The sequence below is a fragment of the Cotesia typhae genome, unplaced genomic scaffold (assembly GCF_013202065.1).
Source record: "Cotesia typhae breed Kobodo isofemale line unplaced genomic scaffold, CoteBio_Ctyphae contig_36, whole genome shotgun sequence".
NCBI lineage: Eukaryota > Metazoa > Arthropoda > Insecta > Hymenoptera > Braconidae > Cotesia > Cotesia typhae.
Window position 1 is genome coordinate 1,424,669 of NW_027423744.1, and position 25,085 is coordinate 1,449,753.

The window sequence follows — 25,085 nt, forward strand, 5'->3', positions numbered from 1 at the left end:
TTTTCTACTCAAATCAAGAAAATGAACTTCTTCCAAATTATTTACTTGATTCAAATTAATTTTTTTTTCTGTGTGTAATTTTTTAAAGTCTCCACTCTATTATCCGCTAATGCAAGTACATTATCATATCGCTGTGGAAAGTCCTTATAGCTCCGGTTAAAGCTACTAAACTCTACTGGTATAATCATTCATAGTTGAAAATTAGATTTGTACAAAAAGATAACACTAATCCCAAATTTGTGTACTACTGAAAGGAGATATAGATAAAAAAGATAAATTTAGTCACAGTTCGGCTTTGTTAGAAGTAAATAACAAGTTTATTGTAAAAAGAAGACGCCGATGGATGTTTATCCTTCTAACTATTAATGTTAATACCTTTTGACAACGACCTTGACACAATATTTTGACGTTTAAACTTGATTCGATACGCACTTACCATTAGCATCGTTTTTAGCTTAATAGTTCTCAGCGAGAAAGTATCTATCCTAGCCAGTAGAATGTTTAAGTATCGATGTAAAACACTATTGTAGAGATTTTCCTCAAAAAGAGGCTGGCTACTTCCTCTTCTTATACCTACAAAGTGTTAAAGATAATGATTTTAAGTGATTGCAAAGATTATTGTTAGCAATAATTTATTATAATTCAGAAGCCAGCTAGACAACAGTGGCTCTACAGAATAAAAACTAAATTCTAAACGTTGGGATAGGGTCACAAAAGAGTTGGGACATCCCTACGGGAAATTATTTATGTGACATTAATTTTGAATACTAATGAAAGAGGGTAAGATGGTTCTGCAGATCGAACCGATGAAGAGAGTTGATGAAACATTTAAATAAAATATGTTTTCAAATTCTATGAATGGATTTTTAGTCTTACACTGATAGAAGGATTTGTTTATAGTTAAAAATATTTGTTAATATTTAATAAATCATTTATTAGAGACCACTTTTTAGTATTAAATAAATATTTCTTAATATTTAAAATAATTTATTTGTATTTAATAAATCTGATATTCATTTATTAAATATTAATCTTTTTAAATACTAAGAAATATTTATTTAATACTAAAAAGTGGTCTCTAATAAATGATTTATTAAATATTAACAAATATTTTTAACTATAAACAAATCCTTCTATTAGTGTAACATACTTATTGTCATTTTAACTGATTTCATAGAAATCTAACTATTGCATTTGCCGTCATGATGGAACTTATGAAAAATTTTGCTATTTTTAAACTCAGCTAGTCAAGCTGATTTAGAAAGTGATTCAGAATATGGTTCAATAGTTTCTTTATGTTTGCATGCATTTATACATACACACAAGGTAAAGTGGATTGTAACAACGATAGCGTCTACAATTTTTATCGGATCCTAATAAAACCAAACATACTTATTCTTCGGACGATTCTCAGTTAACTTCGAAGAAGTGCAAAACCGGTCGGTTAGTTTAGAGATAACAGCAATTCAAAAATTTTGAAAATTTCAAAAAAATTGTATTTCTGTAGATTCTTTTGGAAATAGCTTTTCAATTCGATAACTTATCGAATTTCTGTAAAGTGCATTTAAAAGCTCGCAAAATAAGCTTTAATTTTCATAAGTTATTTTTTTACACGGAGAAAATAAAAAAGCAATGATTACTGTTTCGTAAAAATATTAGGAAAATTTTCATAGACAGTAGAGAGTGCTGTACGAGACACGACTGATGGTTAATGCCAGAACACGAGTCAGTAGTGTGCAGACAATAGTCAGTACTTTTTATATAGCGCTCTCTACTGTCTCAAACACTTTAACCTTATTTTCTTCCAAAACAGTACTGAGTACTGTAAAAAATAGTAATCAATGCTGTTTTTTTTTCTCCGGGTACCTACACTCCTATGTCTATTTGATTAAATTTTACCTTTGCACTCGTTTTCACGATTCTGAAACTTTTTGGTAACTTTAAGAAATCTACTTTTATTTCGTTTGCCAAATGGTCTTTTTGATTTTCTGACTACTCAAAAATATAAAATATAATAAAATCATCAATTTAATAGACTTATAGAATTCTAAAAAACTTTAAATTGTAAAATTCACAAAAGAGTATTTTTATTTTCAAATTACTTTTCGTGCTAATTTTCTATCTCAAGCTATATTTCGAAGCTTAAAAAAGTTTGTCAAACTCCTTCGATTGCAAAAAAATCGGTGCACTTCATGAAAAATATTACTATTAAAAAAAATTTTTAATGCACTGTTATTGTGTCTACTTGCCTCTAAGCTGCAAAAATTGAATTGTTAAACAAAAAAAATGCTGTTAATTATTCAACATAATTACTCTTTCTTCACAACTACTTCGTTAAAATGAAACGGAAGTAGAAACTATTGTGTAAAGAATCGGTCAAGGCTAACGTAAATAAAAAGACTTACAAGGTGAAAATGTGTATCAAAGCTTATTGTGATTTTTAAAAAATCTCCCATGGGGAGTGTTAGAAGGACTAGCGTGACACACGCCGCTCCAGCAGGGGGTTAAGCCTTGTGCTAAATATTTTGGAAATATTGACCGACTGGCCTACTAAGCTTACTCCTCCTTCTGCTAGAGAGATAGAAATTTATAAAGAAAAAAAAATAAAAAGACTTACACAAGTGTTCGCTCAAACCGGTAAGGCGTTTCAAGGACAGTTTTTCTTTTCCCTTTCTTTCTCTCCATGATTTCGTTGGCTTAACAATTGGACATCCTGTTAACGAATTGAACTCGGTCGTAGTCAAGGTGCTGGGCATAATCGGGAGGAGCTAAAAGCTGTAACTCCCATTTGTACGTCAATTTTAAGCTCAAAAGCAAGAGATAAGAATAAAAATTAGCTCCCGAATAGGGAAGGGCAGAAAATCCCAAAAGATGTCTTGTTATTGTGTTTATTTAAGGAAAAAGACGTATCTTCCTCATCTATTTTAAACAAAATTATTGACTTGTAAATTCTCGTTTCAGCACTTTCCAATTTTACGTTTAGTTAATACTTATGCGCTTTAAGTTATGTTGAATAATATTGGGTTTAGGTACAGGTTTGAACACTTTCTCTAATTTTTCAAGGTTATGTAACGTCTTTATTTCAGAGGGTTTTTGCCTCGAAATGTCATGTTATTATTCTACTTCTATTCAAAAGATAAAAAAAGAAGCTTTTGCGCTCCAAATACTCATAATTTTAAATTATTTAGATTATTGTACATTCCCGAGTCGAAATTTAAGTCGTAGATTCAACGAATTGAATGTTCAAATCGTAATTTGAACGTAATGGACGTTAAAAACGTATGTTGAACGTACACAACGTATTATAAATGTGAAGAGAACCAATAATGGGTGAAAATAGTAATATTAAAACTACTCACATAGCTACAGTGTATTTTTAATTTTCTTAGCGGGAACTTTAAAATTTTAATTTTTTTTTTTTTTTTTTTTTTTTAAATCCAGTGGTACAAAATTTTATAAAATTGTATAAAAAGTTATCATTTTATACGCAGATTTATGAGGCTATTTTTGGTATAAAATTATATGAATGATATTTCATAAAATTTTACATAATTTTGGAAACCATTCCGAGGGTAAAAAATTTCGATAAAGCATTTCCGTCAAAAAAAATGGTAAGTTTAAGCTAAGAAACGTAAAACCTCCCTAATAGAACTGAAAAATAATTTTTTTTGTCTATTTACGTTTCAAGCATGTGTAGTTATTTGAGTAGTTTTAATACTATTTACGTTTTTAACGTTCATTATGTTCAAATGACGATTTTAACGTTCAACGTTGATCCTAAGTTTGCAACGTCTAATACGCTCAACCTACGATTTGAACGTCAATACGTTAAATCTACGATTTAAATTTCGACTCGGGTTGTATTTTGTTATGTATAATATAATTTTTTTCAAACTATGATTGATGCGCCGAACATGAATCTTTATGCATTCATGAGTTCATATATATATCATTTTTGAACATTTTGGAACTTTCTAAAATCTGGAAGTTACTTCAATGAAAATTTTCAGATGTTAATATTTTTTTGAACCAATTGTTCGAATTTAATAAAGTTTGCTTCATTTCTTGCAATTTTTTGGGAAAAAAGTAGCATAAAGTCATCTGTACACTGATCGGCCACAAAATCTAGAAATTATTTAAAAGAGAGGAAATGATTTAATTTAAACCGCTCAAAGAATTCTATTTTTAACTTTGAAAATAATTTTTAACTTATAAAAATCAATGATGTTAAAAAATTGGGAAATTATTTGTTTCACCCCGATGTTCGAAAATCGAATTCTCAACAGATCTTTCCGTTGTGAGCTATTGATAAAAATTTCAAAAATGAGATTTCTTCCATCACTTCAAAATTTTAGGTCAGATCGTTATTTAAGCTCGAAGAGTTCGAAATTTATAAAAGTTGTATTTTTGAGCTCAGTGAGCTCAAAACTTCATGTTAAGATTTAAAGAAACATTCCGAGGGTTTTGAGTTCGAATGAAGCAGAAAGTTCCAGGGATGACCTGCATGCTTAACCATTTTCTAGACTCTTTTATTTCATAAATTGTTTGTAAAACTATTCAAAAATATATTACCACAATTTCAAATAAAAATCTCAACGCGTTCTTGTAATTTAAAAAATAAAAATAAATGATGTTAACGGAAAGTTCGAAACTTAGATTAAAAATATTCAAATTCTTTTTTCATATTTTTTAACGTGTTTATTGAATTATAAATTTAAAAAATTAGGAAAACGGTTGACCTTCAAGGCCATCCTTGCAACTTCCCGCTAATTCCATACCTACGCGCTTAAAATTGCACTTATGATGTTTATGAGCTCAAAGAGATAGCCGTTCTATATTTTTGAGCTCTTTGAGCTCAAAAGTCTGATAGAAGTTTGATAGAACACTATTTTTTGAATTTTCAAATTGCAATTACTTTAGAATGAATAAGCGATATCTCTCGAGCGAATCAACTGATTTCGACCGGCTTAGCGGCGATCGATGTGGTTTTTTAATGTTAAAAGCTTATTAGTTTTTGGAGTTGATTGATAGATACGTTTAAAAAATATTCCAAAAAAACCACATTCGAAAAAAAATTTTTTCGTGATTTTTTTGAGATTTCTCAAAATTTACCGGTCCGAATTGGTCTAAATAGAATTCAAAATCTAAGTTTGGCCAAACCCTTTTGAATGGCGTCAACCACTGAAATCATTCAAAAGTTATAAGCGGTTCATATACTGACACACAAACTCACACACATCGTGACAACATCCCAGGGGTAGTCAGGGAAGCTTCCTGTGACCTTAAAATGTCGAGATCTGATGAAAACTCGATTTTTGCCAAACGTGGTAAAACTAATGATTTCCCGATTTTTGAAAATCTTCGATTTATTTAGCGGGAAGTTGAAAAATTCGACAGGTTATTGGTTTCAGTGTGATTAAATAAAATCTAGTTTTGAATAAATATCGACATTTTAGTTAACAAGAAGTATTATTATTTTTAGTATAAGAAAAGCAATTCAATACTGCTATTTCAGTTTGAAAAATCTCCAAAATTACAACCGAGAATAATTTTTCTGTTCAGTAGTAACTTTTTCTCCATCATGATGAAACATGAAGAGTATACATTATAAGGAATTCAGTAAAAGTTGACCTTGAAGAGCAGTAGCGAAAATCAGTAACTTTTGGTGGAATTTTTGAAGGTCGAATATTTGGAAAATGAAGTATGAGGACCCAGTGAACGGACATAACCGAAGAAATGTAGCGGAGTAAAGATGAAGACAACACGAAAATTAACTTGAGGAAAAAGAATAATAAAATTTACGAAGGAAGGAAACGAAGATTAAAAAAGATCTATGGTTTGTCCGCATACAGCTACCGGGCTTGAAAAATTTCAAATGATTTACAATTCTTCTTATACTCACTTAAAAATGTCGACAGAGCCATAAGGAACATAAACAGTTTGAGTTCTAAGTTTGTCGAGACGTTTATAGGTAGTTATAGGTATGGCTGCTGCTAAGGTTCTAAATACAGTTAGAGGTATGGGTGTAGGTATAGATGTGTACATTCGAAATGTATGAAGAACTTCCATAAAATAATAAACCCGCTATTAGGGTTCTAAAGTTATAACGACCGAAGAATTTTTTAGCGTGAATTTTTTAACAGGGTACACCAAACGAATAGCTCATCGAATAATACTAAGGATTTCATCAAAATACTACCAACAAGTAGCTACAACGAAACCTTATGGGTTCCGCAACACCTCAAATATTTTTTATTTTTACTTTTCAGAGTTATTTATTACCACTGGAACGAATCTTTAAAAATTTAGCTTCTTTCGGTAAAAAAATATTATTTTTTTAATGAATTAATTACATGCTGGAAAAATTCTAAGCTTGTAGTAAATATAAAATAAGTTAATAAAGAACCTTGTAAAAAACTCACTAGGTGAGATAATTTATTGTATGGTGGAAAAATTTACGATGGACAATATTGGATCAAATGAATCAAGTCCTGATGGAATTAAAGCTGCTTTAGCCTGTATGTTGCGCTTTTTGCTGTTTATAAAGTGTTTGTATTATTATAAAGCTTCAAGGGGCAAATATTGTGCTATTAATTTTAAAAAGTAAATATTTAGATTCGATATTGAAATCTTTTGTTGTTTTATTGGTAAGAAAGAAAGGGAAAACGGAGTAAGTGCAAGAAGAATTTTAGGTTACTAAAACTTATGTATCACATGTAGCACACCGAAACCAAAAATTTTCTACAATGTACATTTGTGCATACATAAACAATTTTTATATATGACTTATTTTATCTCATAATAAAATTGAAACGAAATGTTCGTGAAGCCAATTTATTCGTTATGTGATTGATTGAAGATAACATAAGCATGAAAATGAATGTAATTCTACATTCAAGTACGTGCTTGCACGCTCACATTATTTCTAGTAGTACATATCAACCTTATGTATTTATTCTCATGTATGCTAAATATATATTAGATATGTTTGCAAAAATTAAAATTCTTTTTTTATATAAATAAATTATATATGAATAGATATATATTTAACACATATAGAAGAAATTTTCATACTGCAAAAGTTGCATTTAAGAAACATAAATTATTCTCATTTTGAAGATAAAATTGCATCTTTGAAGAAAAAAAAAATTGCAACATTATTTATTACACTTTTGATAAACAAAATTTGGCATTGATAAATTTTAGATGTCATAAATTTGTTATGTAAATAATTGGTTATAGTTTTTAGGAAAAATTTTAAGAAGGAAAAATTTCATTAAAGAAAACTGACTTCGTAAATACATATAATGGATTTAGAAATCTATTTTAGCGACAAAAGGACACCCATATAATTTTTTCATGGCTCATTTAAAATAAATAATATTTATGATTATGAATGCATAAAGTGACTTTTTCTACCCAATAAACACAATTCCATCAGTAATATTTTGAAGCCCCATATAATTAACCTTTAACTAACAGTTAAATATTTCTCTATTCAGCTATTTTTCGTTTAGTTTCTAACGCCATTAAGGTAAAATGGTGTGTTACGGTGCCAAACACAAATATTACCGGTAATGTTGACCTGCGTCTCCCTAAATGTCTTTTTTTCACTCATTCTTACCTACTCTATGGTAGATAATAAACCAAAATAAAACCATCAAAAGATTTACAACGACCAGGACTAGCCAACAGATCTTTTAAAATGCGAACAGGCTCTTGATTTGACACGACTTAAATATTCAAGCTCGTTTTTACTCTACCTCTAACCAAAACCATTTATTTTAACAGTAAAGTATCAGCATTTAATAAGGTCTAGCTAAGAGAGATTTTGAAAAATATCGAAAATATTGCATTTAATTATCGAAATATATAATTAATCTCTAATCTAATATGAATTGAAAAGTTTTTTTTTATCATTTTTTACGTTAACAATGTTGCACACTCCGAAATTTTCAATTCAATGTTTTAATTTCTAAATCTCACTTAAAATATAAAATCTAAAAAATAAAAATAAAAGTCCAAATTGAAAAAACATACACAACTATCGGTGTGCATTTGGCTACGATGAAGTTATGTGCTCTTAAAACTTATATAAAATTTACTAAAATGGGTAATTTATTATGAGATGACAAGAGTATCTGCGTAACGTTGAATACACATGTACACAATATTTTCGAACTGTCACGGTGGATGCTGTGCTATGTGTATTATCGTCACAAAAGTGTTTTTGTGTTGTGTAGTAGTCGGCGACGGTCGAAAAGATTTGAAAATAGTTTTACAGTAGACCAGCGGTATGGATAGATGCGTAACAAATATTGAGCAAGGTCGAATATCTATGCACATTCAAGTGGTTTACCTCTGTTGGCCAGATTTGTGGTAGACCTCTAACAGTTGTTGTTAAAACACCAAATGTAGTTGTCTTTTTAGATTTTTTTAATCTACTGTGTTTCCGGGTTTTACATAAACGATATTCAAGGACAAGCTGTACAATTTACAAGCTTTTACCTACTGAATATCATAAATACTGTCTTTAACTTTATCGAAGCACATATATTCTTATTTTACAGGTCTATTGTACTCAATTCTGTTAAATAGATATATACGTAATTCAATACAGCATATAATTAAAAAAAATTATAAAATCAATTGATACATCAGTAAATTATAAATATTTTCTTTCCACGACCGTAGTATTTTTAATAATTTAGTTTTTCTTCCTTTTGGCCTGCCTCGTGACATGTTATTCAAATAAATGTGAAGAAAAATATTTATATTACTAAACATCGAGACAATTCGTCTCTTCTCATAAGTTTATGCAATTTGTCCATACTAATAGGCTAGAAGTGTTGTAAATATTGGATCGAATATTATATGAATAATTGTATTGAAAATTCATTAAGAGCACAAAATTACTTAGCAACTAGATCCTTCACTTTTTAAAATTATGATTTAAGCTCGGGTTTTTATTTTTATAAAAATTTTTTTTTCCACACAGCTCAATAAAAGCGGTTGATAGATCAATAAAAAACTTAATATTTTATAAATAATCCAAGACCAAAATATATAAAAAAAAAGAAGCTATCAGGAAACGAGTGTTGATAACACCTGCCATTTTCACTATAAATAAAAATTAAATTAAGAAGTTTTTTTATTTAGTTTATTTAGACTTAAGAAAAAAATGTAAGATTATTACCAATAATAAATAAACTTTAGACAAAAAAAAAATCCTTCACTTTTTCATTTATTGTTAATTTTTATTAAGATTTACCCTAGTTCACAAAAAATTTAGTTATGGAATTGATTACAAGTCTTATAGTATGTGATCGATGTTTTTTGTAAAAAATATCATCTGACAGCTTGTGTGGATTAACTACCTTAAGCCACAAAATAAATATGTTTCTACGAAATTGGTCTAATTATCAATCCTTGAATTGATGTATTTTCGACTTCCTTGAAGAACTCGCTGATTTAAGGATGGAATAACCGTAGCAACTAACTAAAAATAAAGCTCGAAGAGCTCAAAAATTAGAAATAGATAATTTCGAGTTTTCCAGATTTTTTTCTTATGTGAAGAAATATAAAGTTGTGATAACAATACCGGCAAAATGGCGTGTTGAAACTGATGTCAAAATTGATTCTGAAAAAACACTATTGTCATTGAATTACAAAATTAGTTCATCCTTATAATGATAAACTTTTTCATCAGCTCATAATATTATCTATATACTACATAATATTTTCTCACAGTTGATAAGTTATGCTCAAATAATTTGAATAGATGGTATTGAATGGAAATAACAATCGATTTCATCTATATCTTCTACATAATATTAGTCATGGAGAATAATTTATTTCCAATCATAGATCGAAAGTCGAAAACTCCCAAGCAATTAAATCGATGTTATTTTTGTGATATACATAAGTTTATGATGTTTATATGATACAAATAATTCAAGTGATATGATATGCGAGGGGGGTGAAAATATTTATATCGAGTGACGAAAAACTCGGGGCATCACTATAGTCAATAGTAATTCTATTTATATAATAACAGGGTGATTCGATATGGACTAGCGTTTACGAGGGAAATATTGTCCCATAGGAGATCAAACGACCGATTAATTTAACAGGGATGCGTGTCTATGAAATTGATTTGAAATACTCACAGGTTTTATTGTCATCGATTCCAATCTACGATTTAATGGTTCCAAATTTTTCTCATCCTAAAATTTTTTCTGTTTTTATTTACAACTCTACTTTACAAATTTATAATTTTTACAATTCTTAAAAATCTGAGTAAATAACTTGCTGCTAGAAGCTAGTGTCATATTTTTTACTCCGTCATATAACTTTACAAATTTATCATTTTTACAGTTCTTAAAAAACTTAGTAAATTATATTTGCTACTAGAAATGAGTATCATATTTTTTACTACTTGATACAACAGAAGGGTTAAAAAATTTTGTAAAGAATGCGTTTTTTCTGAAAATATTGTATTAGTTTTTTATTTTTTAGAAAACATTTTTAACTCGAATTTTCTAGGTATAAAATACTGGTAACTGTTTTATTAGCCTTTTGATAGCTTACTCGACTAGTGCTTTCAGAAGAATTAAAAAAAAATTTCCTCCAAAATTGTTACGTTTGTTGCAAATAATTTGCTGAATTTCTATTTTTGCAAAATGATTGCGACATACGTCATTTTTTCGAATTATTAGCACTCCAGAAATTTTGAACTAAAGAAAATTGGATTGAAGTTATAACTAGAATTTTTTAAACTGATAAAAAATATTTATTTAATTCTATTCACTTTATAATGGAAGACATAGCGATAAGATTTAATAATGAGTGAGAGTTTATTAACTGTTGTTTACAATAGTATGAATAATATAAATGATTGAGAATAAGTAATATAAAGTATGGGTCACAATGTTATTACTAGGAAGGGATCCTTGGGACTAACTGTATAAGCAGTGGTCCTCTAGCTTGGGTCCGATAGGGTCATAAACCGTTTCCACAATGCTATGTACAGTATAACCTGTCACTATGGGGCTGGATGCCAGTATCATTGCTATTCCAACAAATTCAAACAAAAGTTCCCTTGCGACTTTCAAATCATTCTGAAATCAGTCTGAAAAAATTCTGGAAACGTTATGGAATCATGATGGTTCCAGAGTGGTTTTGTGCCTATTTTCCAGCATGAAACCAGAGTGAACTCAGACTAAAGCCAGAGTGGAATCAAAATAAACTCAGAATTAAATTAAAGTGGAACCAGAGTGAACCCAGACTAAAGCCACAGTGGAATCAAATAAAAAACAACTGTTACGCTCGGGAATCGAATCTGGGACCTGACGCTTGAAAGATTAATTCTTTACCAGTTTACCGATGAGAATTAATTGAATATCAGGGTTTTTAACAACTACAAGTAATGCAAATCGTATACATGATCAATGCGTAATGAACAAAATTTTTATTTCGTTTGTAAATTATTAATTATCAATATACACTGATAGAAAGATTTATTAACTATTAATAAATTTATTTATTCGAAAACAATTATTTAATTGGTTAAATTTTAATAATTTAAAATTAAAATAATTTAAAATTTAGCTCGATCAAATATTAAAAACAAATACGTGTAATGACATATAGTTATATATAAATTATATGTAATTATATGTAGTTATATAAAAATTATATATAATCTTAAAAACGAATGTATGTAGTGACGTACAGTTATATATAAATTATTTGCAATTATATATAGCTTTATATAATTACATATAATCTTAAAAACAAACATATGTAAAGACATATAGTTATATATAAATTATATGAAATCATATATAGATTATATATGGTTCTATAGAATTATATATAATTTTTTTTCAGGATCAAACTGATCCCTATGTGAATTTCTAGTATTTTCAAAATAAAATCTTTTTAAGTCATACAAAAATTCATAACATTTAAAAATTTTTAAATAGGGAACCAATTAATAATGTATAATACTAAATTCACCTGTTGACTTCATAATTTAATATAATAAAGATAAAAATAGACCTTTAACTAATTGAAAGTATTTTCAAATTACAAAATTTGTTATCTCTTATTTTGTAGAATGAAATGGTTGTTAATTATGTAGTCGAAAAATGCTATATGATTATCAATTTATTAACCATTTGTCGTCTAACTGTTAATATAATTAGGTAAATTATGAAAACTCAATACACTACACTCGTGTTAAAGTTATCATAAATATACTAAGGACAAAATTGAGAATTATTCGAATTTACTCTGAAAAGCGCTAAACCCACGTTGAAAACATTTTCAAGACATTCTGAAAACACTCTAGTTTCATTTTGAATTTACTTTAGTTTCATTTTGAATTCACTCTGAGATTACTCTGAATTCACTCTGAGATTACTCTGAATTCACTCTGGGATCACTGAATTCACTCTGGAATCACTCTGGATTCACTGTGATTTGACTCTGGAAAAAAGGCACAAAACCACTCTGGATCCACACTGGTTTCAATATGATTTCACTCTGACTCTGAATACAGAGTGATTCCAGAGTGAGGTGAAGGTTGCCAGGGTTATTAAGCTAAGAAAATCGTTTTATTAAAGATTTTAATGGTCCTAATAAATCAAGCAGAAAAGTTGGTTGGCTCAGAGATTTTATTGCTTTAAATAAATCGTACTTAATTCGAAAATTGTTCTACTTGATTTAGAACAAAACAATTCCCCAAAATGATTTTCTTGATTAAAGACTACTTCTTATGAATCAAGTAAATTTTTTTCATCAAAAATATTTTTTTTTTTTTGAGTATTTCGTCGTAACAGCTCGATTTTTGCAAATCGGAGTGAAACCGATAACTTCTCAATTTTTGAGAGATATGACGAAATATCAACAAATTGTAGTGAAGTCCCTATTGTATTCCCACCATTTTCCACTAAAAAATAGCGGAGGGGCCAGTTTACTGCCGTATATTCTCCAACTTCAATTTTTGGGACTTAGAATTCCTCTCAGTAGAAATTGGAGAGACATTACTGTAATCAAAAATTACAAAAATAAATAATAATTCAAGAGTATAAAGGGAATGTTTTGTATCCACTATTTTTAATCGTTTATTATCTTAATACATTATTGTATTAATATTTGATAAAGTTATTAATTTATTAACAAAAACAAGAAGCCAAGGTAATCAGTAAATATAATAAATAAAATAATTGACACATTAAAAACTATGCAGAAGAGATGGATGGTATGCATTGTTATTAATACGTTTAACAGCGTATTATTTTTCCGAAAAAGTAATTTTCAGTTACCGAAAATTCCTACTGAGTAAAGGTCCTCCCCTTCCCCCTTTATCCTTTATTTCCCCCAGTTCCCAAAAAAATTTGTCTTTAATGACAAATTTTTGGGAACTGGGGGAAATAAAGGATAAAGGGGGAAGGGGAGGACCTTTACTCAGTAGGAATTTTCGGTAACTGAAAAAGTAATTCGGACAGCCCAGACCGGGAATCGAACCCGGATCGTTTGGTTACGCGCCAAAGGCTCGTATATATAATATCTTATAGTAATAGAATATCTCAGTATACGCTGAGGTATATAGAATACCTCAGTAGGATTAATACGTTTAACAGCGGACTAGACTGGCAGTATGTTGGGTAGACAAACATCACAGGGGTTCTTATCGGTTATTGAAAGATGAGCACACCAAAAAAAGTAACCGTGGGCGGTCTGTTACTGTTGACTGCTGTGTTCCACGCTTTCACTAATATAATCTCTGAATGTCAGGCCATTTAGCTTCAGACTTTTATTTTTTTTTCCCTTGTTCCAGTAAGTTTTGACTTTTCAATTAGCCACAGACTCGCCTTCACCTAAATATTGTGCCCCCTGTCATGCTTCCATACTACTAACACTCTCACTACTACTGCTCGCTACACCTTTTAGGATGCATGTATATTTTTATTTATTGTTGCTTTACGTCCACTCTATACTTAAATATTTTACTCTCCACCAATAACCAAATCTAATACTACATTTTTTACGTTCAACCATTTTAACTTCATTGTTTACACTAACTCCTACTTCCGATGTTCAATTTTTTCCAGATTTTAGTTTTAAATAAATAAATAAAAATATCAACTTTTTTTTTTTGGCTTCGAATAAAGATAAAATCTTGTCGATTATTTTTTTATGTTTTGTAAATAATATAACGAATCATTTCATGTCGTATTTTTTTTTTTTTTTCAGGTATACTCGCAATAAAAAATTGTCAGGTAATTTTTTCATTGATGTAAGAAATTGTGTTTCAAGCTCTTATGATTTTATGAAGAAGTATGAATGTGAAATCCTTGAACAAACTGTTTTTTAACAATATTAAATAAACATTTTTTAGTTCCAAACAATTTCATTAATATATTATTATAATGATTACTGATAGTATTCATATTAAATTTTTTCCACTCCAACCTTTCCTTTTCCTCCACCCGTTTTGATAAAAAAACATCCGTGGATTAAATTTTCAGATTACTTGTGCCAAAATAATAATTTATAATAATAATTACGATAATTCTCTTCAACCATTCAGGTATTCAACTCAATTACCACGTACCAATCTTTAAAAACTTAAAAAATTTTTTCCTATATTGAACATGTGTCCAGCATATGTAAAAATCAAAATGATTTCCATATATAATGCATACAACCCCGATCAAAATATCTAGCTTCAATTAATTTTCATCATTGAACTCAAGTAAACCTCAATCCAGCCAAACCGAGTCGAAAAAGAATATTAAATTTATAATAAAGTTCAAAGAGCTTCAATAAACCCAATCGAGACTCTATGAGTCTCAAATAATACTAATCGAGCCTAAAATTCATATTATCGAAGTCATAAAATTATTTGTTGACTTTCGAATGGTTTGTACAAATTGATGAATGAGCCCATGACCATATAAGAATAAGAGGGTATTTTTCTATGCTCACATACCCGAATTTATTATTTTTTTTTTTTTTCAATACACATAAAATAGATATATTTTTAATATGTTTTCTGACATGTTAAAATTCTTGATTTTTCCGTAAAGGCTGCAGTAAATAGCTTCATCTTAGTTATCAAACTGAAACAAAGTGAATCAACAATTAGACTTACTTAATTTGAGAAACCGAAATATAAAAGAAAAAGTGATTTAAGTTTATAATTCGAAATCTCAACGATAATTTTTTACCAACTAGAAACTAATACCAAAGGTTCTCATAAAGGAAAAGCAAAAATGATTTTTGATCCGGATCATTTTCAACTGCTGTAAGCATAGTAGAGCACAATATCTACTCTAAACTATGCACGAATCGAACATACTGAATAATCCAGACCCAATTGTCTGGATCGTAAAACTAAGAGACATGTCATCTAAATTCTCTAACAGACTTTGGTTGATCGACATCAAACATCGAACGCTATAATCACTCTACTGCTTGTCAACTACTATTATCTCTTCCCCTTTTGCCTAAATGAGCCCAAGCTCGGTGTACCAAGCTTTGGCAAGCCTTTAGTTGTCATTATTTCGTACTACTTAGTCAATTCATGGCATATCGAACTTAGGCAATGCCAAAGCATGACGAGATTACATCCAAATGTGGAATTCTTTTCGCATACTAGTGTTCGGCTTGTCTAATTTAAAACAAGTAAGATATCCGAGTTGGGCTAGCCTAAGTTCGGAAAGCCAAGTTCGCCCCGAACTGATTCTTCGGTATGATTCACTAAAATTCTAGTCGGGTTGTGCTAAGTTCGAGAAAAAGAAGACATTATCCACCTTTGACTCGGAGTCCTTTTTATCCAAACATCGGGTCCTGATTTTGGGGTAAAAACATTCCATCCGACGATTTACTGGAAATAATACTGGGTACTCACCGTGTATCTGACTTGAAAAAAGTTTTCATTAATCTGAAATGGTGTCATAACTATAATAACATTTATAATTTAAATATTAACCTGATTAATCACTCTTCATGTTAACTATTACATTATTGCGACCTCTATTTATTTATTTGTTTGACGTTATCTGACAAACTCTAAAAATGCTAATTGTATTCAATTTAATCGATAAACAATATATATATATATATATATATATATATATATATATATATATATATATATATTTTTTTTTCTTGGAATAACAATGTCAACTCGAGTTTTAAGTCTCGGTTTAATATTTAAACTATGGCAGAAATTTGTGTTTAATTTGGTTTTTAATTACCATTGATGATTTATTTATCTGTTTTTGGTGAGTGAAATTTAAACCATTATGTAACTAATTAGCACACAAATTTTTTTTCCAAAAAAAACTCATTTACCTATCTAAAAAATTTATTTAAAGCAAATAAAAGTAGCTGTAAAAATGAAGAGGAAATTACTATAATCAACACAATAAACCCTCGGTATACAAAGGCGTTTATCCAGAATAATCTTGTTCCGAGGTTTGGAAATACTTCGCCCATATTCTCTCGTTCGCGCGTGCACCATTAAACACTAATAGGGTAAATATAATCCAGGGGTTCTCTCCACCCTTCAGCAAGCTATATATCTTCAAAATGGTCCCCAACTTGGACACGTACATAGAATAGAAAAAGAAAAAACCATACTGAGGGTTAATTGACTGGGACAGTTGGCTTATTTGGAAATCTCTCAGTATCATCCCCATTACTCTTCCATCATTTACTATCCATAACATCAACTGGTCTTAAATAAATCCCAAACGTTTCAAATTACTTAATTCTTACTGTCTGATAACTTATATACAATAATTTACCACCGAAACTTGTAAGATTAGGATTTGATTTACAAATTAATTAAAACAACATGATTCAGTTGATGGATATATGATTATTTTATTATATACAATGTCTTAAATTCTCTCATAATTATTTAGTTTATAATTTATAGAACTCTTATAGTTTTGGTTATTTTCTTGGAGTATTTAATAAATTTAAATTAAGTCTAGTATTTTTAAAACTCTTTTTAAATTTTAAGTTTAAAACTCACATTAAGTTCATCTTATATACCTAACAATAAATATTTATTTACAGGATTCAACTACTTTTAAACATTTATATTATTAAACAATAAATAAATAAATTATATAAATTACACGGAACAAAATTAATTTTGCATTGATAGAAAAATTTAATTGATTGAAGAGAATAATGTTTTTTAGCAATTTCTTACTCTTGAATGAAGCGAAAAAATTTTTTAATGAAGCAAAATTTACGTAACTAAAAATATTCAATTTAATGTTTTTTCTCTTGAGTCGAATTAATTTTTTTATCAGTATAGCTGAAGTAAAAATATTTTTAATTAAAAAAATATTTTTACCAAAAACTCTTTTTAAATAAAAAAAGTTCTTAAACCCCAAGAATTTTATTTTTTCCGTATATTACAAAGTAAAAAAAATAATATTCGTTAAATTACGTTAAACTTAAATAGCTTTCTAAGTGTCCGAGTCAAAATTTGAATCGAAGATTCAACGTATTATTGGACGTTCAAATTGTAGGTAGAGCGTATTCAACTCTTATAAATTAGATGAAAATATATCATGTAAGCAAACTATTCATAACGTGATTGGTCAAATATATCATAAACATGAAAATATATGCAAACTCTAAACTCAGACACGCGCTTGCGCGTGCAAATTTGAATTCTAGTAGACATTGAAAACGTAAGATCAACGTATTGAACGTTCAAATCATCATTTGAGCGTAATGAACGTTAAAAACGTATGTTGAACGTACCCAACGTATTATAAATGTGAAAAGAACTAATCATGGATGAAAATAGTAATATTAAAACTACTCAAATAACAACACATTTACGTTTAAACATATGTAGTTATTTGAGTAGTTTTAATAATACTTATTTGCACCCACTATTGGTTCTCTTCATATTTATAATACATTGAATACGTTCAACATACGTTTTTGACGTACATTACGTTTAAATGACGATTTTAACGTTCAATACGTTGATCCTACGTTTTCAACGTCTAATAAACTCAACCTACGATTTGAACGTTCAATACGTTGAATCTGCGATTTAAATTTCCACTCGGGTAGGGGTATGTACAAATGAGATATTTACAATATTTACAATATTTACAATATTGCATGCCTTAAGCGCGAAGCGCGCAGGTATGCTCTACTCTCGCCTAAAAATCGTGATTTCGATTAAAACGTGGTTTTCATAATTTAAACGAAAAAAATTATGGATAAAAAACATATTAAAATAAATAATAATAACTACAGAACACGTTAAAAAATTTTTCTTATCGATTAAATAAGATTTCTCAGAAAAAACGAGTTTTTTCTGATGAATTAAGTGAATAAGAGCGTGGTATTCACGGGTGCAATGGGCTTGACAACACTACAACTTTGTTAAAAACCACTTTCGCAATTTAATTTTTTTTTTTATTTATTCCTGGGGATGTTTGTCAAAACCCTTGTCAAAATTGCGTGTCAAAATAATTCCGTTTCGATACAGTTAATTTTTTTCGACTGTCAGTTCGGTGACTTTTTCTGCGATTTCGGCAGCCATTTATATTATCAACTCTTATAATCCCATAATAAAATTGAGATGAAATGTATGTGGCATCAAACTATTCGTAACGTGATTGGTCGAATATATCATAAGCATGAAAATATATGCAAATCCTAAATTCATGCGCGCGCAAATTTGAATTCTAGTATTTTTCATAAAACAGGATTGAAATAACTATAAACAAGCAGAAACTATACATACATGATGGTATAATTACTAACTGTTTTATCATCTGTTAAAATTTTTCTTTAGCTCGACCTACAAAGGGGATAATACTACTCGCGGGAAAATTCAAACAAAAAAAACGAATGATTTTTCTTACGATTTGAATAATTTGTGTATGACGTGAGCGCTTAAGGCGTGCTCATTTGGATTTTCCAAACTTTTTACATAATATCTTCTAAATAAATCTAAAAATATTCTCACGCTTTTTCCGAAACATCAGTTTTGTATGGCTGGAACAGTTTAGGTTGTTCGAGTTTAGTGGGACTCGGCGAAATATTATGAGATCCAAGAAATACGTTTTTATTTTCGAAAGCACTTTGTATCGATTGAATTTGGGACGGAATAGCATTCAAAGTTAAACCACTCGACAATTTCAACAGGGGTGATTCATCACGTCCATTAGAATTGTTATTAATATTAATGTTAGTACTTCCATGATGATGATGAATATCGCAGTCACTTGAAGTATCAGAATGAGCAGGGCTAAGCTCCGCGATGTGCGCAGGCCTGTACCCTGGAGGCGTGGGTATCTGGTGCTGAGTCGTGGGCGTACCAAAGTTGGGAGAACCAACACCAGGAACTCCAACGATTCCTGGTAGGTGCAGGGGAGAGAGTCCGTGTGGCTGGAGAAGATGAGGTTGAGCTGGGTACCCAGGTGACTGAGGATGCGGTCGAAGTCCGTTTGCACTAGGAGGGCTACTGACGGCATAAGTATTGTATCTAGCAGCACTAGCGTAAGCTGCGTAAGCACTAACTGGATAAGCTCCAGGAAATCCTCCAGGAAGGTGATAAGGTGGTTGCGGAGGTTGTGGAATTGCATTAACTGCTGCGAATATTGATGCAGCAAAATTAGGGTCGGTGTACATAGCGTAAGGCCAAGCTAAAGCTAATCTTTGACGTTTATCCTTCATTCGACGGTTTTGAAACCAGACCTAGAATTTAAAAAAGTATTATTAGTATGATATAGGTGTTTGTGTTGTTCATGCCGAAAGGCATCGCTAATTCATTTAATTGACACCTTCTGAGGTGATGAGAGGAAGTTTGTTTGCTTTCAGTGATTGTGCCAGCCGACGTTTACATACCGGCTGTGCTATAATCACCGATCAAACAAACCTGCTACTGGCTTGTGTGTTCAAACATTCATTCGTATATTTGTAGGTACACATCAATAGTTAGAATTAGTTAGATTAAAGATGATACATACCTTGATGGTTCCTTCTGGTAAATTTAATTGTGTGGCAAGTTCGCATCTACGTGGCCTACTGACGTAATTTTCCCTTAGGAATTCCTTTTCTAAACGAGAAAGCTGTTCTCGGGTAAATGCTGTTCTATAGCGGCGCATATTTGGGTCCATGTTTCCCATCGATGGCTGTTGTTTCGATGGAGAATCTGCCGGAAAGAAGATAGACATGAATGAGAAAAATGATACTTGTAAAGATCAAGAGAGTTGGAGTCAAAAGGTGACCACATGGAGACAACAAACGATTTCCGAATGTAATGGCACAAGGACAAAAGACTTTGATGGTGCCGACAATTGGTTGGAGATCAAAATCGGAATTTCAAAGGTAAAGAGAGAGAACGAGAGAGAGAGAGAGAGAGAGTTGAATTTTGAAAATCAACAAACCTTTTTCAGGAGATTTTTGCTCAGACGTCATCGGGCTATGTGGTGGAGATAGTTGGTATTGTGGAGGGACTATATCCACCACAATTGTATCATCTTTCTTATAGTGATCGTGTTCGTCAAAAGTTCGTTGGTAACTTTGCATATTTATTTCACTATTATTTTTGTTTAACTGAACAAGCACTTGCACTTAAAAACACATATGTACTGATAATTTCACTGCACATCTGACGAGCAATGAAACTGAAAGATGACTACAATCTGGAGTCTGACTAGACATCCTTGAAACTGAGGTTTGAGGCAGTTGAGGGGAATTTTATGGTTAAGAATTCGTAGTGGGGAGACAGTGGTTGGTTGAAAACTATTGGTCCAGTACCGAGAGTACTCGAGAATCATTGGTGGATTTTCGACACTCCCATTTGCTGGGTTGTATGTATAGGAAGTGGAAAATAAGTTGTTTTTTTATGCTGTTGCTGATACTAAATGGGTTATTGGATTGAAAGGCCAAACTGCTTAGTCGTGATTATTCGGAGGTGTAAATTTTTTGGAAGTAATTTAGGTAAAAGAAAATTTGATAGTTGAGATATTCTGCTGCGGAAGTCGGTTTTTTATGCTTGCAAATATTTACATGACTCAATAAGCTTGTAGAAAAATTAAAAGATTATCGGGAACGTATTTTTCAAGACGGCTTTTGTGAAAATATACCAATGGAATTTTCTAAAAATAATCGACATTCGAAAAATCATCAAATTTTTTCGATTTCCTGTTTCAAATATTGATATGAATTTTAACTCTGTAGAAATAAGCATTTCGGATCTTCTTATTCTAAGAATTGTATATTTTGTAACTTTTTATCAATTTTATTCTTAATTATAAAAAATCGTTTTTGATTATTTTTCTTCTTTATAATTATTAAATATTTTTTGTAAATGAAATTACTTCTAATAATCGCTTATCTTGGATAGAAGAGGCATTTTGACTTATTCTTAAGAATCCGACGGTAAAGACTTGGGACTATTTATCACAGATTGGTTTTCTCATTTAGGTGATTTGTATTTCTAATGATTAATTGTAATAATAGGGACAAATTTAAAGAGCATTAACTTATACTAATCACCTCATTAGTAATAATTTATCGTTTGAAAGAAATTACTGTCAGGCTTTTGAAGTGTGAATAGCTCATTATGTTTAAAATTCAATACAAAGGTTGGATTAATATACTTAATTCGATTAATTTATGAAATGGAAGAAAATTTATTTTTTCAGGTATGAAAGAAACTTTATTTTTAGTATAACTGACCTGTCTCTCATGATAAATATAGAAATGAATCATAAAATTATTATTCGTTAAAAGTGACTGAAGTAAATAACTAATATTCAAATTTTAATGTTCAAATTTTTTTTTTATAAAATATTCCAATTGACCAGACCGAAAACGTCTAAAAATCTTTAATACTATTGCGTATTTTCATTTATTCAAATTTTTTTTCTCATAAAAATGTAAGCAGAGAATTATAGTCCCTGTAGTAAAAATGTATATTTTTTTTTGGTAAAAGAATTTTGCTCTATTTTAGATATTTTTATGAGCGTCTATAAAACAGTAACTGCTAAAAATGTGTGTTTAAATATGATAACAAAGCTTCAAGGGCGAGGTTAAAAAATGTGATCCATTTTAGGTTTGCGGGCATTTTTACTAGGTTCGGGAGGCCAATAAAAATCGATAACTTAATATTTAGTTTCTAGAGTGAATTATGACGCTTTTTTCTTCTCAATACCGTTGCTCCAATTTGGTTTGACTTCTTTGGTTGGGCTGTATTTTTTGTTTGAATATCTGTGGCAGGTCATTTTTTTTACCTTTGAACCTTAAAATTTACCTAAAACATTTTTTTTTCATTTGCATAGTATAAAAGTAATTATAAGTGTGTATCCGTGAAGATGCTAACAAATTTTTTGTTTGCTTGTACATGTTTTTTTTTTTTTTTTTTTAATTGCAGTCATAGAGTACATTTTTGTCCCCAAAATACATCTCAACTGCAAAATGAAAATTTCAAAATGTTTTTATTTTAGTCTTGTTGTGTATGATTAATTAGAAAAAAATTAATTAAATTTTGTTCTTTGTCATTTTTGGGTTGAGTATTGAACTATTAAATTTTTTCGAGTTTAAAAATCTAATTTTTGAAAAATATCAAATAAATTACTGAATATAAATCATTTACAATACTACATAATATTTAGAAAAAAAATGCTCCTGAAAAAAAAAAATAAAAATTTTTAAATTCAACGATCATTTTTGGGATTAAAATAATAATGCTGACGAATGGATCTTTTTACATTCATCATTTGAAATATTTGGATATATTAAAAATTGAGAGAATTGAAAATTTAAATTCCACCAAAAAAAAAAAAATATTTTATTACTCCAAAAAAAATGCTTATAAGAATTAATACGACTCACAATTCTTAAACATCCTATCCCTTCAATAAAAATACATGAAAGTGTGAAGTTAGTTAATAGTCAAAACTCGCAAAAAAATGGGACCTGATTCCTTCTTGGTTAAAATTAACCCATACAAAGTTCGAAAACCGCCCCTCGGATGGCCCATCGACGGGCGAAGGATACTGATTGACGGCCGATCATTGGCGACTTTTAATGACCCACGGACCGCTGAATGTCCAAATGATAATTTGGATGATGATAAATGACAAAACCAAATGATGATAACAACGGCCCATTAACGGCAGTTGATTATCGGCCGATTGTAAAAAAAGTTATCGGGCCGTTAATGACTGATCATCGGCTTTAACATGAGTATGTTAAATAAAAAAAAAAAAAAAAAAAAAAACAAAAAATTTAGCCGATATGCCGCAGAATTTTTTATTCCTATAATCGTATTGGCGTTATTAAGTCAAGTAGTAGAAGATGTAGCACAGGAGCGTCGATCCTAGTCAGATATTCTGAACAAATTTTAAAGGTTAAGTCGAAGTGGGAATCGAACCTGGTTTGTTTGCGTGAAAGTCTCGATCATTACCGGCTGCGTTGCATGCTAAAATATAACTGAAAAATTCTACTTAGCTATTTGAATGATTGAAATATATTTTATTACTGCATATACAGATTATGAAATTTATTAGTACTCAGCGCGCTATTCAAATTTCTAGTATACTAAAACTGATGGTAGAATGAAGTTAGCTTCCCTGATAGCCAGCGCTTTCTCAGTAAGTGTTGACTTCCAGCAGTTACGGTTAATTTATACATCAAGTTGGCGGTAATTCTTCTCTCAACAACAGTTGTAAGCAAATTGACGGAAATCTACGGCCGCAACTTGAATACAAGTTAACAATCAAACTTGTAGTTAAATTTCTTTTCAACTTTACTACAATTTGAAGGAAATACTTGTACAGCAAGTTTTGACGTCTATTTGCAGAGTAAGTTATAGGTAACTAATAGGTAATCGCTCGCTTTGCCAACTCTTTCCGTCAAGTTTGCTTCAAATTGCGGACGTAGATTGACAGTAAGTTATAGGTAAGGTGGCTATCAGGGTAGTATCGAAATACGGAAGCCTAGTTGGCTCACCGTCCACTTACGAAAAAGTGGCGCTCCCCTGATAGCCACCTTACCTATAACTTACTGTCAATCTACGTCCGCAATTTGAAGCAAACTTGACGGAAAGAGTTGGCAAAGCGAGCGATTACCTATTAGTTACCTATAACTTACTCTGCAAATAGACGTCAAAACTTGCTGTACAAGTATTTCCTTCAAATTGTAGTCAAGTTGAAAGGAAATTTAACTACAAGTTTGATTGTTAACTTGTATTCAAGTTGCGGCCGTAGATTTCCGTCAATTTGCTTACAACTGTTGTTGAGAGAAGAATTACCGCCAACTTGATGTATAAATTATCCGTAACTGCTGGAAGTCAACACTTACTGAGAAAGCGCTGGCTATCAGGGTCCTTTCACCCACAAGTTAACTAGTGCACTTATGCACTTGGGGAGGCGACGCGACAGTATTAGAAGCGCGCTTTTCGAAGGTATCGCCATTTTGGCACGCGCAAATTAAAAAACAACGTCTTATTTTGTTATTGTTTACGCTACGCTACAACAGTGTAGACATTAATATTGGAAATTAAAATTTATTTTGACTAATTAATTGCTATTGCTGTAAAATCGCTCCACAAGTGCACGAGTCAACTAGAGCACTTGTGAACTTGTGGAGGCGATACGACAGTATTTGAAGAGCGATTTTACAGCAATAGCAATTCATAAATTAAAAAAATAAATTTAAATTTCCAATATTAATGTCTACACTGTTGTAGCGTAATGTAAACAATAACAAAATAAGACGTTGTTTTTGAATTTGCGCATGCCAAAATGGCGATATCTTCGAAAAGCGCGTTTCTAATACTGTCGCATCGCCTCCACAAGTGCATAAGTGCACTAGTTAACTTGCGGGTGAAAGGAGCGCCACTTTTTCGTAAGTGGGCGGTGAGCCAACCAGGCTTCCGTATCGAAAACATGGACCCTGATTCCTTATTAGTTAGAATTAAATCGAGCGCGTACGCGCGCAATTTGAATTCCGAGTAATTTGTTAAGAACCGTGTTTCTGTATCCGTGGATTAAAAGCAATGAAGATAAAAT

The 25,085-nt window shown here is 30.4% G+C and overlaps 1 protein-coding gene across 1 annotated transcript; it reads right to left on the reverse strand.

Annotated features, from left to right (window-relative positions):
- Window positions 1-17,412: 17,412 nt before the first annotated feature.
- On the reverse strand, window positions 17,413-20,741 carry Eve (segmentation protein even-skipped). Its single transcript, XM_074241784.1, has 3 exons — window positions 20,454-20,741; window positions 20,034-20,218; window positions 17,413-19,761 (listed from the first exon to the last, which is right to left on the reverse strand). The coding sequence occupies exons 1-3, from the start codon at window positions 20,593-20,595 to the stop codon at window positions 19,027-19,029; spliced, it is 1,062 nt and encodes a 353-aa protein (XP_074097885.1). The 5' UTR covers window positions 20,596-20,741; the 3' UTR covers window positions 17,413-19,026.
- Window positions 20,742-25,085: the final 4,344 nt, after the last annotated feature.